Below are 20,539 nucleotides of genomic sequence, written 5' to 3'. Positions count from 1 at the left end.
TTTCTACCGGTACGTACTATAAAACTACATATTTAGTTGTGGTAGGGCTCGAGAACCGTCTATTACTCTATTACGTACTCACAAGACACCAAATTCACTTTCATCCGTTATGCTAGGTAACTGACCGGAGCTGAGGACCTGATACCACTTCCCAAAGTAAGATAGTTACAGGTGAGGGAGCGAGAAAGAACACTACACGCTATAGAGCAGCATCTCATTTCCACAACTCCATCAGTATTAGTTTTATAGGCAGTGGTAGATCCCGGAGCAACTCCAGCGCAGTAGTTACTAGCATCCTAGCAGGTTTACTTCATGACTCATTAAAACAAGGAAATTAACTTGATTCTATTATAATTCTGTTACTTTCACATACTTTCAATAGGTTCCCGGTCCTGGGAGAAAATTTACATCGCTAATTTAATTTTAATGCAATAAAATTGCTATTAGATCTAATGACATTTCTCTAGTAAGAATAACTTCTTTTATTTTTTTTATTTGTACTGAATTTCTATATTATAAAAATCTGAAACAATTGTAAAAATTTCAAAAGAAAGTTTTCACGAAACTGCGCGTGACAAATAACAATAAAAATAATTTACATTTTACTGTACAGTGTACACACTGTACCCCTGTTTACGCTGTTTCTGTATTTACAAAACACTCTTTAAGGATTCTGTTTGTACCAAAAAAAGAACCGTAAGTCAACAATAAGTTATTATAGATATGCCCTTAACGCCTCAGCGGTTTTAACTTAGGCTCCACTTTTGTATAAGTAGCCACAGTTCACCTAGGGTTTTTTCAGCCACCAAAACATTCGGAAACAAAGTACCTAAATCCGTCGTCATATAACTAACTATAAAATACCAAAACTTTGAAAAGACTGACCGTGCCCCTAGGGCACGCGACAATGCCAAGGGCCCCAATTCTGCTGTCTACAATGGTCGAATAATTAATGGAAAGTGGATTAAAATGACACTATTCGCACAACACAATAATAAGAAATTCAGTACGGGGAGGAACAGTCTCTGTCAAAATATTTTGTTGTAACAATGCTTAAAAGAATACGAATATTGAAAATTTTTATCCTGTTTCCATGCAATCGTCGGCCATTGTAAATAGCAGAATTAGTGCCCAGATCCTGGCATGCCGACGGCCTGACAGTCACGCACGCCGCGCCAAAGAAAGTGTCACGACCCAAAAACATCGCACCACTCGTTGTTTTACCGACAGTAATTCCGATGAAACCAATGAACGCATTATGTGGAACAATTTCGAAAATTCCGAATTATAATGCCTAAATTGAGGAAAGTTGTAGAATGGTTAAAGAAACAACAAAAAAACGGTGTTAAAGTCGTAAAAGTGCTCGGTACCAGAGAGTTTATGAGAGATTTAATGTAAAAACAACAAACAATGCTAACTTGTGAAATAAAGAAATAATTGTAAAATCTTCCAATCACGTAACGTACATTATATTATGATGTATGTATTATGTTTTGTTATTAACATCAAATCATGAGATGTGAGAAGCGGAAAACACAATTCCATGGCATTTATGTGATATCAGATAAGAAGCAATAGAAATCGCAAGTGAGTCCTATTAACCGCGATATGGTCTAGAATATTTACAAAAAGAAAAAACAAATGACTGATTTACATACAACCGATAACTTTTTACATCTTTCAATCTTCACAGTAATTTGCATGAACCGAAGTGACAATTTCCCTTCCCTTCCCTCCTAATAATAGAAGGAACAATCATAAAGTCTATAATCAAAAAGGCTGCATTCACACTTAGATAACGCAATGACGTCACAACTCCTGTCTCCCACCATTTCTCTGGCGCGGCCATAGCGCGGGAGTTGACATACAACTGTCGAAGAAAGTACCCGTCAGTTAAGAGGCAGTACACGAAAAGACTTAGAAGTTTCGAAAAGAAACAACAACAAGTGTTTTTAACAAAATATCGAGTTTAAAGTGATGTGTCGTTACGATATCGAACTCGAGGGAAAGTGTTTAGGAGCGAGGCACAGTTACTCGTTCTAGTAAATAGTGCAGTCAAATATTTCGGTGCAAAAGAAAAGCTTTCTGTGTATTATGTTTTGTTGTGAAAGTGTAATTGACTGAACGTAAGTTACTAAGCTTTTGTTGTAAACAACTACGAATAAATCCGCTTTGAATTCTCAGAATTGCTTGTTTGGAACACCATCTATAGAAACTATTTGACTATTCCAAACAATTGACGTCAGTTTTGATTGTATGGTTTCCTCGTTTGCAAGTAACACTTAGTTAAGCGACGTTTAAAATTGCCTTTTTCTCCTCATAATGACAGGATGACAACCAAGAGCGACATTTTGCTGAGCATTGTTTTTCTGTCAAAAGCATTTGCCTTTCCTACCTTTCTAGCTAACATCATTCTCGCTTATTCCAACCTACACATTTTTTTCCTGGGGCCTCATTACTACTCCCGATTTGAGTAGAACGAAAAAAAAGTATCATAACACTGACTAAAATCCATGTTCCTTTTTTTCCCGTTTCTATATCGGAACGACGGTAACCCTTTCAGACAACCCCTCTAAACCTTTACACTTCACGTACTACTTAGGCCACCACACCGTTACAATGTATCTGCCATGTTTTTTATCACGCTACAGATAAACAGCTCGTTCAACGCGAATTAACGTTGCATTAAGAGATGATCATTAACCACAGTCATTATCTAGTACTTACAATTTGCTTTTAATATGTAATTGGACTGAAACTGTTATTAAACTTTCATTGATCGAGAAATTTTTGTAATCATTGAGTGTTAAGATGATATACAAACTAGCTTTTGCGTAGAATATAAATTGTGGTTATAGAAGTAAGGGATTTAAAATGGTATTAATAATAGTTTTAGAGTGTACACATTTTCTCGATGGTTTTGAAATGGTTTTCGTCATTGCTCTGCTCCTATTAGATCCAATTAAATCAAACAAACTCCTCAGCTTTATTATGATACATTATTTTCAATAGTGCGTTTTCAACTGTCTTATTTGTGTTTTAACGTTCTCAACGCAAGTAAGTACAAATGTGACTTTTTTAAAGTTTTATTTAGTTTCTTTATCATTGTGATAATCTACCACGGTTCAGAATCTAAAATCAGCAACCCAACCAATTATTTTTTGAAAGAAGCCTGTGCCCAACAGTGAGACGTATATAGGCTGGTGTCAATTTATTTAGTTAAGTAACTAAACCTTAGCAATACAGCCATAAAACAATACACAGCATAATAAGTCAACTTCAAAAAACGGGGTCATAAACGGTCCCAAAAACGGTTCCATTTCGCAAGGCTTTTGCATATTAAAGGCACTTGGCATATTAAACATGAATTATAATTCTAAGTACAATATAATATAATTAAATTCGTATGATATAACGTTTCTGGCGACTTCAAAAGGGTCAGCACGCAGTTATATAACGAGGTTTATTTTCTCCGGAACTAGTTAATATTCTGGAGACGCTGTATGCGTTCATGAATGAGGTAGTATTGGCCTCATACGATGTCATCTTGATACACTTTCTTAAATTGTACTGCAAGACCTTTCGTACATCAGGTAATACAAATCTCGCAACCATTTTTGACTCCAAGCTATGATCCTTTTTCCCGGTAGAGAAATTAGCAAATGACTCTTCTTGTAAAAGTCTAGTGGTTTGGATGTTGAAATGAACGGCCTTAGGTTTATAACGCAAAGAAATTTTCCTTAAAACGGTGATGGAAAACATTGTGAGAAAACTGGCTGACCTAAGATACTTCCAAGGGTCCACACTGAAAAAATCTTATGTAAGCCACGACAGTCGCCTATCTTAAGGTCTGAGACTAAGTTTTCCCTACATCAACCAAACTATAATATATTAGGTTGGTCAGTCAAGAATTCGATGTGTGACCAATATTGTTTTAAACTAAACTAAATAATGTTATGATTGAGAAAGTCAACTCTTTAAATAAAACAATGAATATTAAGTTTATTGTAAAAATAGAAGCTAAGATATTATTATTAGTGTACACTGGTTTCCTAAAATTATAGATACGTTTGTGCATAAGCTGAAAAGAAAAAATATTTTGAAATAATTAGGTACATTTTTCGTACGGCAACCATTTAACAGTTTCACGAATATCAGATACAAAATTATGTAGAATCAGTATAAAAGTGTAGAGTAAGTATAAATCACTATTTAAAATAGTCGTACATGTCTACAATACATCTACATTCTTCAATGAAGTACCATCTGTACTATTAACATCACTTAACATCTTTCTCCACGAAATAACACAAGTGATTGCACTCAAGTTATTTGTAACAACATCAATTACAAGCCAATAACAACCCAATTCCAATAAATTAAAGTTTAAAGTCCTACATAGTTCAACATGAACAGCTTCAAGCCGAAAAAAAAATGATTGATATTGAATTTTCGTGTGAAACAATGAATCTAGACATACGGAACCAGTTTCTTAGGAGAGATGAAAGTGTGGGTTCAGTTACAATGCAAGAAATACGAAGACTGACATCATAGCATGGGTTTAACCGACTTCAGAAAAAAAGGAGGTAGTTTATCACACGGAAGGTGAAACTGTTGCGTGGTTGTACTTTTATAACCATTCCGAGGTTCCTGAAATCTAATCGCTGTAACTATAAACCAGCTTGCTATAATATATTCGTCTATTAAATAACAGTTACTTTGCATTTGTTTAAATACTTCATGGATTGGAATAGCAAATAAATTATAGAGAACATAAAACTTTATAATAGACAGGAAATTTGTTTTTTTATTTATTCAACAGTTTATATGCTTTTCGCAAAAAAAAAAACGTTAAAGGAAACATTGAATACATTAATACTATGTTTAAAAACATATGTCTAAAAACATTTTATTTCAAAGTAAAAAGCGTCAGTTGAAAATAAGAGAGAATAGTTTCATTTCACGTAATAAAATTAAGTTAATAAGAAATAAAAATTATTGTGGGCGTAGAAACAAATCGTTTCTAAATCAATCGAATTAAAGGAAGTTACTCGTATGTGATGAATTTCACAAAGCCTCAAGTTGGCAGCTATCTCCACACCAAATTTCGTCAAAATCACTCTAGCCGTTTAAGCTTGAAGATGTAACAAACATACACTCATACAAACAAACACGCTTTCGCACATATATCCTTTCTCATTTACAATTTTTGTCTGTTAAAGATCATTCACCGCACGGAGTACGATACTTAGCAAAGTGGGGCCTAAAATGTCAATTTCCCTTTATATTTTAATTGACAATGACAAAGTCAACATGACAGCGAACGCTACTCAAATGTGCGTCATTCATGAATACAGTTGTCACTTTTACTAAGTACTTAAAGTTAAAAATGTAAGTGAAGTGTGTCAACGTAACCGTTAAGTCTTCGTGCGCACGCGCAGGTTCATCAGGTAACGGTAGTACAGATATCTGGGATTGTGAACCAAGTGTCGTTTTATAATGAAGGCAATTTTTTGAGAGAAAATTATCATGACAATGTATTTTACTTTTACTATTCAAAGTTTGTATATATGATAATATGAGTTTGTTATTGACGCTTTTAACAGATTTAATGAGATTTTGAATGGGCTATGAGGATAGTTTGAACTCCAGGAAAGGACATAAATAGGCTGCATTATGGTGAATTTACTACTACTCTCCACATTATCACACAAATATTATAAAACCGTTCAAGTTAAAGTCGAACACTGAGGTTTACATACAAAGGGTTTAGGAAAAAAATCTAAAACAAATTTATGAACTGTTTTCTTGAAAAGACGGAAAAGGAAAGGAATTGAAATACCTACAGGACAGGGAGTGAATTATTAGTCGACGCATATTATACGAGATAATATGAAACTTAAGTACCTACTGTGGGTTATGTAGTTCTCTCTAGCTTTCATAGAGCCGACTCATAAATGAATTGAATTAAGACAGAAATAAAAAAAAAAACACCAAAAGGATAAGCAATGAGAAATTTTCCTTTTAACAGTCATTTATAAGTGATGAGTATGATACAACGGAAGGCCTATGTGCAGATGTAGGTTACACATATAGGACTGAAAATTATAACGATTATGTACTGCTAATATATAGCCCTTATTTTCGTTTTCCATTTCTTCTACCTAGGGCTGTATCGTGCCAAATTGAATCGGAGAAGCAATTTGTTCTGTATCTCTGTGCAGTGTACAGTGTTTGTTCATTTTATAGGCGATGAAATTCTTAAATTTCTTTTGCCTTTTTTTTATTGCATATTCTCTTTTATTTTTTTCAGGATTGAACATGAGTTCTATAGTAACAGCGGCTGCCGACGTGCTGTCTGGCACGGCCATCGCTGCGGCGGCTGGCTCGCAGGTAACCTCATGCGATACGTATATATACATATGATACTATACATATACATACGATACTATACATATATTATGTATACATGTACATACGATACATATTCTACGTAACACGCAGCGACACGCCCCAATGGGCATACAACTGAAGAGTTAAAAACTATCGATGACACACTTCATTAATTTTTAAATGGTATATTTCGGTTTAATGTTATAACTGAGAATTAATTTTAATCATACCGTCTATCATAGAAATTAAATTCATGTCTTTATAGCAATTATAAAAGTACTTGATTGTATCGTATCGCAAAGCGATTTCATTATGCAAATCATTGCAGAAAGTAATTTCTGTGCCCCAAGGGCAAGTCTGCGTATTGAATGGAAATATGATACCTGTGTGCCCCTGTGCCCCTGTGTGTGTATATTTAAACTACACATATAATAAAAGATGTAGTTTATAATATTATACTAAATGGATTTAGAAACTTAGTGCACAGTTAGTTTATAACTTTAATGAAGTCCCCGTGGGATTATTTTCGATTGTAGCAGACAGGCCCGCGGGCGGCGCGCGGCGTGGTTTTCACGAGAAGTAACCATAGTAACTATCAGAACGTCCTTTGTTATAGTAATTATATTTAATTGATTATAAAAAGATCCCCGTTTAAAAGCAGGTTACACGGCAGGGGTACCTGGGGTACAGTAATAAAATATATTAACCACTGCAACATATCTATCTATGATCTAAAACACATGCATACTGAGAACCAAAACACAATATGTGCATACAACAAATAACGCGTGTGTGCGTGCAAGTACTTACACAAACCTGTGTACGCACTTGTACATAAACCTACTTCATTCGGTTCGCTTGTTAATGTGTTATACGTCATTGCAGGCATGTCTGCAAGCACGCGAGCCGTCATTATGATTACCAGTTCCGCCTTCCGATACTAAATGCTTAACCTTTTTATGCAGACGCTCTTTTTTTGTTTAACTCCGAGGATGCGAACAAAGGTTTCTTGAACTTGTCAATGACATCTTCATCTTTAAATAACCTCCAGTTTAAAAACCCGGGAACTAAAATATTACCTTATATTAATACAACACTGTATTAAATTGTCGTTAATTATAGATACGACACTTGAATGCAAAATTGTAATTTATGTTCATGAATTTATAATTTATTGTTTAATGGTTACTCCATGCGTTCAAGTGTAATTAAAACAACACTGCTGATGAAAAATATTGTTGTTAATTATATTTTGTCAAATTGATTAGTATTTAGTAAATAGAATTGATATAATGTAAAGGTGTAAGTAATGTAAAATATGAATAACACAGTTATTTCTCAAAAACCTCTATCTGGCACCTGTCTCTCACAAATATTTAGATTTGAACAGGTAGTTTTATTAGCCGGCAAGCATATATTGTGTACATATTTATGAGACAAAATAATATAAAACAATATATTAATAAAAAAGCAATACTAACGAAACAAGTGAGACTTAGAGAGCATGCTTTCTAACCTCTCTACCACGCTTAAATGTGGATTACCATTTTGGAAGCAGAAAAAATACTTTAGACGATGTTTTTAACAATCGAAAACAATACAATCACACGAAGCCCAATACGGAACACAAACCATGACTATAAAACCATGATTTTTATTCATAATTTTGTTGGCTATTTCAGGTGGCCCTATTCATCCCGATGCTGGTGGCTGCTATAGCATACTACAGGTTCGACTCTAAGGACCCGGAGGGCAGGCCAGCGGACGTTGGGGACGCGCTCCTGCCTGAATACGACTTCATCGTCGTCGGCGCCGGCTCCGCTGGTCAGTGGGTATTCAGGTTCTCTACTGATCATTTAAAAGATGTTTTTTGCCATCAAGGGCTTGAGAACACTACATAACGTCGCATTTCACTTTTGAATATAATATATGCACTGATAACTGAATGTAACGGCACTATACGAAACGTGATCCGATTTTTTTAAAGCGACTTTCCAATTAAGGAATTTAATCCTCGTGTCGTGATGTGTTTCACAAACATTCAAGTCACATTCACAAAGACACCCAGATTCTTAACAAGTATTCGTAGATAACACAAAAATGCTTGTCCGACGCGCGGATCGAGCCCGCGACACGTCGCGCACAGTGGTTTTGGCGTGGTGACCTCAACCACTCGGCTATGAGTGCACGTCGTGGTATACTGAAGTTATAAAACAACATACAATCAATGTATCTGCATAACTTTACAGGTGCAGTGGTAGCAAATCGTCTATCAGAGGTTAACCATTGGAAGGTGTTATTACTGGAGGCTGGAGGTGACGAGACGGAGCTCACGGAGGTGCCTATTCTGGCGGGCTACCTGCAGCAGAGCCAGTTCGACTGGCAGTACAAGACTGAACCTTCAGGAACCAGCTGCTTAGGTAACTTTAGAGCCAAAGCATTATAATCTTTGTGGGATCAAAAATAAGAATGAAAATTAAATAAAACGGAAAATTATTTTCAGAGATTAGGAGAGCTATTTAACTTACTATTTATTTATTTCCTTCGTATTTTAACGTTACTAAAGATCTGTTGACACTTGTGTGTTTGCCCTAAAGGATATTTATGTTACATTGTGTTAATTTTAATTTTATTAGGTGTATTTATAGCATTTTAATTACGTACGTAGCGTATATAAGGATAATCTTAATTTAAAATCAACAAACACAAACTTTGGTTTATTACAAATAATTACGCTAATAAATGTATAAACTTTGTTTTATGTTTAACTTTGCTTTATAGTTCATTGAATTCTTTACAAAGAAATCACGTCTCACATTTTTATTTAATGATTTACTCCTGCTTTTAGCAATGGAAGGAGGAAGATGCAACTGGCCACGCGGTAAAGTTCTCGGTGGGAGTTCAGTTCTCAACTATATGCTGTACTTAAGAGGCAATAGGAGGGACTACGACGCGTGGGAGGCACTCGGCAACAAGGGCTGGGGCTACAAAGACGTGCTCTACTACTTCAAGAAGTCCGAAGACAATCAAAACCCGTACTTGGCCCAAACACCATATCACAGTACTGGAGGGTATTTGACCGTGTCTGAAGCGCCCTACCAAACGCCACTCGTCTCTACCTTCATAGACGGGGGCTTCGAGTTAGGCTACATGAACAGGGACATCAATGGGGAGAATCAAACAGGTTTCATGGTAGCCCAGGGCACGGTACGACGCGGCAGCCGCTGTTCCACTGCCAAAGCATTTCTGAGACCAGCGAAAGACCGACCCAACCTACACATATCAATGCATTCGCATGTCACAAAAGTCATGATCGACCCAAGAACCAAAATAGCTTTTGGTGTCGAATTTGTGCGTAAGAAGATGGTGTATCGCATCAGAGCTCGTAAAGAAGTCATCTTATCAGCAGGTACAATAAACTCTGCTCAGCTACTGATGCTGTCTGGTATTGGTCCTGCAGAAGAATTGAACAAACATAAAATACCATTGATTAATAACTTAAAAGTTGGTAGGAACCTGCAGGATCACATTGGATTAGGCGGCTTAGCCTTCATGGTTAACCAACCGATTTCTATTGTAGAGCATCGACTTTACTCAGTAGGTCCGCTGATGCAGTACGCCATGTTAGGTGAGGGTCCGCTGACCATCATGGGAGGTGTCGAAGGTCTGGCTTTTGTTAACACTAAATATGTAAACGCAACCGACGATTTCCCGGATATCGAGTTCCATTTTATATCTGGCTCAACGAATTCCGACGGAGGAGAACAACTACGTAAAATACACGGTCTTATGGATACCTTCTACGATGCAGTGTTCAGACCTATAAATAATATGGATGTGTGGAGTATTATCCCTATGTTGCTCCGTCCAAGAAGTAAAGGCTTCATACAGCTCCGCAGCGCTAACCCCTACGACTATCCATATATCTACCCAAACTATTTATCAGACGAGCTGGATGTTAAAACTTTGGTCGAAGGCGTCAAAATTGTGGTAGCTCTTTCAAGAACAAGAGCGTTTCAAAAAGTTGGTTCAATGTTAAATAAACACGTGTTCCCAGCTTGCGTGAGCATATTGAGGTATTCGGATGCTTACTGGGAGTGTATGATACGTCAGTACACGACTACCATATACCATCCTGTGGGCACTGCGAAAATGGGTCCTTACTGGGACCCTGAAGCGGTGGTAGACCACCAGTTGAGAGTGTACGGTGTCAAAGGCCTGAGGGTCATCGATGGCAGCATCATGCCTAATATAGTGAGCGGGAACACGAATGCCCCCATCATAATGATTGGGGAGAAAGGCAGTGACATGATCAAAGAGTTCTGGTTGAGACGACGCAGCTCTAGGTACTATATTTAAGTTTCAATGTACAAACAAGTGTTTATCAGTATTATGGATGTGTGAATGTGGTTGTAAATATTCTTCTCAAGGCCGTGTAGGAAAATGATTATTTTTACCAGAATCCGGCGGGCTTTTGTAAATTATTAACTCATTCAAATAAATTATTATTTATTGTGTGATGTGGTTTTAATAGAGCCATATTTTCTAGGTCATATATCAACGATGTCATAACGTGCATTGAGCCTGATTTGCTGACAATAATGAATTGTGATACGATAAGTAAAGTACAGAGTAGTGAACTAAATCCGTACGACATTAAATTTTTACTTTTTAGTCATGTTGTACTTATTTTTTTTTTACATTAATTCATTGATAAATTGTACATATTACAGAATACAATGACAATACAGTATTATTACATTACTTAGACTACAACCCTTTATCAACTTACAGAATGCATTATATTTTGTTTAATTTAAGAAGCCTTAAGCCTTATATTGATCAAAGCGTGAAATAACAGACACTATTCATCTTAGTAACTCTTTAATACTGTATAACATTTCTATAACAAAATAGAAAGCCGAATAGTTAGTTACATAAAAAAGAAAAAAAAATACATATTTACACATTATTACACTACTCTGTGTAAAAATATCATGAACATGACACAGTACAAAGAATGGGTATAAACAATAACTTGCCTAATCCGAGTTGCTGAATCAGTCCCCATTCAATTTGATCCCATATCAGTCTGGGTGCAGCTGTGATTTGTGTATTATGGGACCATGTCGGCGCCCGGTACTACGTCACTTAGGGGGCTCCTGTCCAACAGCAGAATCACATTTGGTTTGTTACCTGGCCTAGGCATCCTCATAGTTCTACGCATGGCTATACATCTCTACAGACCAGATATAGAAGATGCAGAAAACCGCGTCAGAGACCATCCATTTGAAGAACTGTACGATTGCTACGATTTTATCATAGTCGGCGCCGGTTCCGCAGGAGCGGTGCTGGCCAATCGTCTCTCCGAGAATCCAGAGTGGAAAGTGCTATTGCTAGAAGCAGGACAAGATGAAAACGTGTTATCAGAAGTGCCAGTGATATTCCCAGCACTGCAAACATCGTCGATCGATTGGCAATTTGTTACGGAACCCAGCGGCAGTTACTGTTTAAGTATGGTGGATAATAAGTGCTTGTGGCCGCGCGGTAAAGTGCTCGGTGGATCAAGTGTGTTGAACGCAATGTTGTATGTACGAGGTAATAAACGTGATTATGATAATTGGGAAAGCATGGGTAATATAGGTTGGGGGTATAACGATATTCTGCAATACTTTAAGAAATCTGAAGACGTAAGGATACCTGAACATAGCGAAGATTTTTTCCACGCAACTGGAGGCCCGTTGACCGTTGAACATTTTGCGTACGAGCAACCGATCACACAGAAAATTTTAGAAGCCGGTGAACAAATGGGTTACATGATCCGTGATGTAAATGGAGAATATCAAACTGGGTTCACTCGCTCTCAAGCTACACTACGGGACGGCCTTCGATGTAGCACAGCCAAAGCCTTCCTACGTCCGGCATCCAAACGGGAAAATCTTCACATAAGTGTTCATTCGATGGTAGAAAAGGTATTGATAGACGGACAACAAATTGCTTACGGGGTAAAATTTAATAAACAAGGAAAAGAAAAGATCGTCAAAGCTAGTAGGGAAGTAATAATTTCCGCCGGAGCGATCCAATCGCCACAGCTATTGATGTTATCAGGAATAGGAGACGCTGACCATTTAACGGAACTTGGCATTTATCCGATAGCAAATCTTCCAGGAGTTGGAAGAAATCTACAGGATCACGTCGCAATGGGAGGACATTCGTTTCTATTTGACAACCCTTACAAGAACGGTACAGATTATTGTTTTAATTTAAACACTGTGGTATCTTTAGGGAGTTTGATTGACTTCAGCGTAAATAAGAATGGCCCATTGTACAGTATGATGGAGGCTGAGGCTATGGCGTTTGTGAACACGAAGTATCAGGACCCGACTGAAGACTACCCAGACGTGCAGCTGTTCATAGCACCGACGGCGGACAATATGGATGGAGGGTTATTCGGCAAACGAGCAAACGGTTTGAATGACGACACTTATGCAGAGCTTTACGAAGAAATTCTCTACGATTCGTCATTTTCCGTCGTCCCTCTATTACTGCGACCAAAAAGTCGCGGATACTTAAAGCTGAGAGATACGAACCCCTACTCGCCGCCATTGATCTATCCTAACTACTACACCGACCCACAAGACATCAAAATAATGGTAAGTAATAGCGATCGATTAACGTAAGCAAACCTTGAAAAATGTTGTCAAAACAAACATTATCTTTAAATAGCCCGATAAACTTAAATTGCGACAAATTACAATCGAAAACAAGCAGTTAACTTTTAACAGTAGATAAGTTTTTTTGTTGATATAAAGGCGTTATCGAAAGTAAAAATTAAGATAATTGCTGTAAGGTCACGGAAGTGAAGAGGTCAAACTCAAATAATGTAAAATGTAGGGTTGTAGGTAAATAGGTAACCACGTAATTAAGTCATACTCCTTAACTAACCTACTTGCAGAGAAAAAGTTGTATGACTCAAGAGAAACGCATGTTTGTTTTCTCTCAACTTTGGCCACAGTTTCCTTATACAACTTAAAAAAAATAATGAATAGAACTACGTGCTGATACTAATACATTTTAACCCTGTCAACCTGATATTCAAAAAATCTAGAATTTACTTCTCGTAATTTAAGTTATTCCTATATTCCAGATCGAAGGAGCTCGGATAGCACAGCAGCTGTCGGAGCAGCCAGCTCTCCGCGAGTTGAACGCGCGACCCAACCCGCGGCGCAACCCTGGCTGTGCAGAACACGAGCTCATGTCTGACGAGCACCTGGAGTGCCAGGCGCGCCACCACACTCTCACCATTTACCATCCAGTGGGGACCTGCGCTATGGGCCCAGCTGAGAATCCCGCCGCTGTGGTTGATCCGAGATTGAAGGTATGTTTACCCAAATCTGGGTTTAATGGTAAAAAGAAAAATTAAAGTTTTGAACTACGATTGAACACAGTTTGCAAAGATAACTCCAATCGAACGAAATAGAAATAGCCAAAATCAGGGAAAACACCAATTAATATATTTTCCAAAGCAACTTCCCACATTCAGTAGTACTGCCTACTTAAAAAAAAACTGGTACCAATATTTTCAGGTATACGGAATAAGCAACCTCCGTGTGGTCGACGGCAGCATAATGCCGACCATCGTGAGCGGCAACACGAACGCGCCCATCATCATGATCGCCGAGAAAGCCGCTGACATGATCAAAGAAGACTGGTATAACAATCCCAGTGACGTCACATGCCCACCACTGTACCGGGAAAACAAACCCACGACAGGCAAGGAACCGAAAGATACGGAACCGACGAAAATCTCGCTGAACAATCCACCAAACTTGTTCCACGAAACATGCAATCTATTTCCCCACTTAGACATCAAAGGTACATTACCAGCAAACCCAGGAAAAAAACCAGAAGAAACTCCAGAAAGAGGTCCACTTTCTGACAAAACCGGCAATAAATCAACTGAAATCCCCTATGTATTAAAACCCAGTACTAATGTGCAATCTAACACTAAAAAATACCATCAAAAACCCAGACATCCCTTTTTTTACAATCACCGAAATAACATATTACGTCAACTTATCCACAATTCGATACGCATCCAAAATCAAGACCGAAACGACGTGAGATGCAGAAACAGAAAATTAAATCCTAGAATTTCATTAATTGATCCTTCTTTATTATTGCCAAGGCCTCCACAAACTGATTATCCTATGCAGCGATGGCCGTATCAGTACTACAATGATGTACAGCAGTTTCGACACCCCCCTATACACCCTTATTATGAAATTTTTGAAGCAATGACCCCCAGAGGCAAGACTTGTAAGATTTTGCTCCATCACGAAGACAATGGGTATACATATGATGTACTCTTATAACGAAAATGTGGAGAGAATAGTTTTAATATCAATTTAAGGATACAATATTTTTATAGCAATCTATCATTCGTTTTTTGTTGTAAGTTTAAGACATGATAGTAAATGATGAGTGTTACGTAACATTTGAATTATATTTACGAAAATGATAAAAATAAATTGTTTAAAATAAATGTGTGTATTAATGTTATTTATAGATATAAAGAAATAGTAGCAATTTACTTTTATTTTGCATTTTAATTATTTTTTTTAAGGGCATTAATACATTAACAACGCGTATAACTAATTAAAAGTAATAACTTTTATTAGTACATTATTATTAGTACGTTTTATAGTTTCTAGAAACATTTTCATAAAGAAAAAAGATATTCACAACCATCGCTATTCGATCGGCTGAAGCCAGCGAGCCCGCGCGCAACAAATCGACGACTACGAGCACATAAAATCGGGATAAAATCCTATGTGTTAATCTAGGTTAAAAACTATATGTAAACCAAGTTTCGTCGGAATCCGTTTAGCCTGAAAGAGTAACAAACATCCATAATTTTTTTTTTACCTTTAAAATATTAGTAGGATAGATCAGATACAATGCCCTTGAACCGCAGGCGAAAATAATGTAAAGAAAAAAACAACAATGTCCAGAGCCGCAGACATTAAAATTGATTTTTTATTTGTTACATAAAAGAAATCATGAAATTTGAAAGTGTGGACCAGGGGAGCGATAGCAATAATAATTTGTTTGAACATACGCTATCAATACATAATAAACGATGTGTTCAAATTATGTAAATCGGTCTTAATTTGGCCAAAGGTTATCTGTTGACAACTATAATTTCCTCTAAAGAGATGGGCACACTGAAGTAAAATTAAATAAAATTTGGTTTTATTATTTTTCTCTTTTTTATTTTGATATCAGACTTACATGGTTTTTTAAAAGAGCGCGTTGGTAAGCTGCAACTGCGCAAGTCGATCGAGCACAGTTTAAGCTACGCTTGATAAGGACGGTCCGCAGATGGGTGACCATCTTTCTCGTAACGAGTTTCTCCGTGTTTCGGACGGCACGTTAAACGTTACGACTTTGGCAGTAGCATGAGTGACGTGTAGTCAGAAGCTAGAAAGTCTGACAACCAGTTTTACTAAGGGATACCGTGTTGCTCAGGTAACTGGGTTTAGAAGGTCAGATAGGCATTCACTCCTTATCAAACACTGGTTTTAAGCTGCATCCGATTAGAATGGTAGCACCCCAGCATAGTCGGGTAAAGGTTTAGAATGATGAAAGGTATGTCTTACTTTAAGAGCACCTAAACAACTCGATTCTTTATGAAAATTGAAATATAACTTCCTTAGGAAATTTATTTTATTCATACAATAAATGACCGATATTACCGACCGAATGGCCGTAATATAATGACATCATAGAATCAAACATTGTTAGTGAATACTAGACATGGTTTTATGGGGCCGTTAGTTACAAGTATCTTGCATATCAACACTTAAGTAAACATAACATATTGGTATAATGTATTAGCATAACACATGTATACGTAGTTAGCAAGTCCTCGTTTGATACCTACATTAGAAACATGCGACGACCATAATAAACTACACTGTACTACTCCTGGGCAGAGACCTCTAATGAACTCTTCAACGAGTTTCTATAGCACGGCAACTCGAACCTTCCCGAGCTCGTACTTTTCAGCTAACACTTCCAGAACCTTTTTTGTTTTTCGGCATGAAACCTCTCAATCCATGCCGTGACTATGAACAGCGAATTGGGGATATGTCGAATTTCCACCGACTAAAAACTCTTCGGGTCCCTTCTACTGTTTAAACCTCACGGGATCGCTCAAGCATGTCCTGCGCTACATCTCATCATCAGAAAATGTTATTTCTATGTAATTATAATGACTTCAATCAACTAAGCTAAATAAATATGTAGCTAAGTACCTACGTAATCAAAATATTAATTATTTTGATTTTTTCTTGATTCCTTTCTTTGGTCAAATTACGCCTTATGACAAGTCAAAACTCGATAGGGTGGTGTTTTTTTATGGCGGAGCTCAAATCACACTATCCTAGCTCCAACATCAGATCAAATCTAAAATATTCACGTAACATACATAGGGATGTAAAATTTCAGGTTTGTTGAAAACCAGAAAAAGTGAGGCGCCAGAAAATTACAGGCATAACGGTTAATAAATAACGGTAACCAAGCTGTGTGACTAAAATCCCACCCTAATATATCGCGTAATTATATAAAAAAAAATATATCAAAACTATGTCTCGAGACCATATTTTCGATTGTTTACAAATTTGGCGATAATTACCACATTAAAAATCAAAAGGTTACAACTTATTAGCAATTAAGATATTAGGACAATTATATTGTTGCAGTTATCTTTGTTCTGACGCGATATATACCTACTTCAGTTAGTATTTATATCTGGGAAGAAACCTGGTTCGGCATAACATTGGCAGCTCTTCCCCAGCTGTCAGCTTTATTTGGTTTAGAAGGAGCTAAACTAAAGAGGTAAGCCATCTTTAAATTAAATAAAGTAATTAACAGTTATTTCATCATGCACTATAATACCTTTAAGTAATTTGATCTCATTTTCCATTGTGGTCGAAATAAGATATAATTAAGTATAAGTAGTAATTTCAAAGATATTTTTGGATCCGTTTATTAGTTGTCTTCCACGACCTGTCATATTCCTTCGAACGTTAACGTGGTTAAAAAACCTACATGTACAGACCTGACAATTCAAAGTCACGTCACATGTCGAAAACGAACATAAATACGTCTCTACATTCAAAGTTTCCCAAGCAAATTCAATGTAACATAATCTAGGCCTGCTGGATTTTTCTTCTCCAAATTGCGACCCTACAATGATTCACTACTTTGCAAAATATGATGTATTCCGATTGTAACAAGTCCCATATTTCCAGAGCAAGATGTCGTGGGCCTGTGACCCCGTGTTGACGTCGAACATCGTGAACAGCTACCAGACAGCTGGTCCGCTGTTCATGCAGTCACTGCAGACGTTTTTCGCGGCTCAGTGCGCTCTGGTCGGCGACCACATCTGGCCTGCTGACGCCACCCAGGCTGTGCTCGATGGTAAACTACTATTACTTTGATAACCATAATGAACGTTTAAGTTACTGCTCAGTTAAAACCTTCAAGGATTTATATAGTGTATGGACATATTGTTTGTTTTAATGCACTGCCGAATAACTTTAGTGGCGTTATAGTAAGAACAATATGGTGGAAAATAAACGATTATAAGTATATCATCATAAAGAATTGTTCCCTATACTAGTCTACTGTATCCATCCTTTTACCGAGCAATGTTACGAGTCTTACAAGTTTCAGCTGGATACAGTTTTTACATGCTCGCTGGCCACATATTACGAACACTTATACCTTACGCTACACTTACGAATATTGATACCTTACGTTTCTATTTCAGACCCCAACTACGACTTCGTCGTAGTAGGCGCTGGTTCAGCTGGTGCTACAGTTGCTAATAGGTTAAGTGAAGTACCAGAATGGAAAGTTCTGCTCGTAGAAGCTGGCGGCAACCCTACCCTGAATACCGAGGTACGATACTTAGAATTATAGCAACTCATACCAATAACTCAAACATAAAAGATATTGATATCGAATAACTGACCGAACGACGATAGATAAATAATGATTTTTGTAATTCCTTTCCAGATCCCCCATCTGTTCTACAACAACATGAAGAGTCCTCAAGATTGGGCCTACAAGACTCAACCTGACAACGCTGCCTGCAGGAGTTACACCGCCAAGGGTTGCGCCTGGCCGCGTGGTAAAGCTCTCGGTGGCAGCAGCAGCATCAACTTCATGTTCTACGTCCGAGGAAACAGGGCCGACTTCGATGAATGGGCAGCCGACGGCAACTACGGCTGGAGCTACGACGATGTCTTGCCTTACTTCAGGAAGAGCGAGAAATTCACTGGCATCTTCAACGAAGAGAACCAGAAGTACCACAACTACGAAGGCAACCTCAATGTAGATGTCGACAAGCAGTCCCATGACTTCGAGCACATGATTATTAACGCTGCGATCGAACTTGGATTAAAGAACTCTACGGACATCAACGGTGAGAGCCAGATGGGTGTCATGACCTCCCAGACCACAACAAAGAATGGACACAGATTCAGTACTGCTCGCGCTTTCTTGGCCCCTATCAAGGACAGGAAGAACTTCCATGTCATTAAGCACGCTCAAGGCACTAAGGTATTGTTTGTTCCCGGAACCAACAAAGTCAGCGGTGTGATGCTCCACAAGGACGGTAAAGACATCGTTGTCAATGTAAGGAAAGAGCTTATCCTGTCCTCTGGTGCCCTCAACTCGCCACAGATCCTGATGCTCTCAGGTATCGGACCCAAGAAGCACTTAGAAGACCTGAAAATTGAGGTTAAGGCTGACTTACCTGTTGGAGAGAACTTGCAAGACCACTTATTCGTTCCCACCTTCTACACCAAGCCTGGTGACAAGAACTACTACTCCATCTCTACCATTGCTCAGAACTTCGCTCAGTACATTATGGAAGGAACTGGCCCATTGATCAAGACCAGCCCCAACCGTGTGATCAGTTTCATCAACACCACTGACCCCAACTCATACGCCTCTGACATGCAGTTCCACTACTTCGTTCTGCCCCCTGGTGTATACAATGTTTTAGACATCTTCCAGAAGCACGGTCTTAACGACGAGGCCTATACCAAGTTCAAGCAGATGAACGAAGACAAATTCACTTTGGTCATCTTCAACACTCTGCTGAAACCCAAATCCGCTGGTAGGATCCTCTTGGCAAGCAAGAACCCGCTTGAAGCCCCATTGTTCTTCGCTGACTACTACAAGGACCCCGAAGACATGGCGACTGTAATCAGGGCCATGAAGCAACATTCTCTGAGGCTTGGAGACACCAAGGCGCTGAAGGAGGCTGGATTCAAACTGGACTGGCTCGACATTGACGCTTGCAAGAAGTTCGACAAGAGCAGCGACGAATACTTGGACTGCATTTCAAGGGAGCTGACTTTCTCTCTGTACCACCCGACCAGTACCGCTAAGATGGGTCCTGATGGTGACGAGACCGCGGTCGTCGACCCCGAGCTCAGGGTACGCAAGGTCCAGGGTCTGCGTGTCATTGACGCCAGTATCATGCCTTCAGTAGTGAGAGGCAACACCAACGCTCCTTCAATCATGATTGGAGAGAAGGGAGCCGACATGATCAAGAAACAATGGTTGAGCAACCACAAACTACACACCGAACTGTAAATTATGTAAATAAATAATGATTATAATTAATGCTATTTATTTAAATGGTTTTATTTGATATTTTCCGCTTGGATCCCTTTATTCGTTCCCATTCAAATTGTCCTGCTATAATAATATTTAAAGCACAAGCTGAGGTACTCTTGCACATACCGCTAGCGGGTTAATATCGCGTCCTATACAACCTATATTTATTTTACATATTTATCGCAATTCTTGATGTCATTCTTGATACATGTAAAAATGTTTTGTCACACCTGTATATTTTATACAGTCAATCGGACGTTTAATCCATTATTAGGCGATTATGTGAGAATAAAGTTTCAATAAAATAGATCCGTAATATTAAAATTGATAGATTCGTATCGTTTTAATCAGCCAAACTCCTCAACATAGGACCAACATTGTCTTAAGTTTTATCCCGAAAACAAGTGCTCAATATAAAATGATTAATTGAAGACAGAATTTGTTC

The 20,539-nt window shown here is 38.0% G+C and overlaps 4 protein-coding genes across 7 annotated transcripts in view; 3 read left to right on the top strand and 1 right to left on the bottom strand.

Annotated features, from left to right (window-relative positions):
- Positions 1-20,539, bottom strand: part of LOC113503171 (flotillin-2) — a 247,890-nt gene that overhangs the window by 47,935 nt on the left and 179,416 nt on the right. The window lies entirely within an intron of this gene.
- On the top strand, positions 1,088-10,910 carry LOC113503161 (glucose dehydrogenase [FAD, quinone]). Of its 2 annotated transcripts, XM_026884984.1 has the most exons (5): positions 1,088-2,126; positions 6,314-6,393; positions 8,076-8,217; positions 8,643-8,813; positions 9,242-10,910. In XM_026884984.1, exons 2-5 carry the CDS (start codon positions 6,322-6,324, stop codon positions 10,750-10,752), a joined length of 1,896 nt encoding a protein of 631 aa, XP_026740785.1. In that variant the 5' UTR covers positions 1,088-2,126; positions 6,314-6,321; the 3' UTR covers positions 10,753-10,910. The 2 variants fall into 2 exon arrangements, with proteins under 2 accessions (XP_026740785.1, XP_026740784.1); XM_026884983.1 differs by lacking the exon at positions 1,088-2,126 and having other exon boundaries at positions 5,777-6,393.
- LOC113503157 (glucose dehydrogenase [FAD, quinone]-like) lies at positions 11,334-14,938 on the top strand. Its single transcript, XM_026884978.1, has 3 exons — positions 11,334-13,046; positions 13,541-13,771; positions 13,980-14,938. The coding sequence occupies exons 1-3, from the start codon at positions 11,520-11,522 to the stop codon at positions 14,766-14,768; spliced, it is 2,547 nt and encodes an 848-aa protein (XP_026740779.1). The 5' UTR covers positions 11,334-11,519; the 3' UTR covers positions 14,769-14,938.
- On the top strand, positions 17,233-20,109 carry LOC113503166 (glucose dehydrogenase [FAD, quinone]-like). Of its 2 annotated transcripts, XM_026884990.1 has the most exons (4): positions 17,233-17,295; positions 17,712-17,880; positions 18,233-18,363; positions 18,481-20,109. In XM_026884990.1, exons 2-4 carry the CDS (start codon positions 17,718-17,720, stop codon positions 20,068-20,070), a joined length of 1,884 nt encoding a protein of 627 aa, XP_026740791.1. In that variant the 5' UTR covers positions 17,233-17,295; positions 17,712-17,717; the 3' UTR covers positions 20,071-20,109. The 2 variants fall into 2 exon arrangements, with proteins under 2 accessions (XP_026740791.1, XP_026740792.1); XM_026884991.1 differs by lacking the exon at positions 17,233-17,295 and having other exon boundaries at positions 17,703-17,880.

Source organism: Trichoplusia ni, chromosome 18, assembly GCF_003590095.1.
Source record: "Trichoplusia ni isolate ovarian cell line Hi5 chromosome 18, tn1, whole genome shotgun sequence".
Taxonomy (NCBI): Eukaryota; Metazoa; Arthropoda; class Insecta; order Lepidoptera; family Noctuidae; genus Trichoplusia; species Trichoplusia ni.
This window is presented reverse-complemented; position numbering and strand designations above follow the sequence as displayed.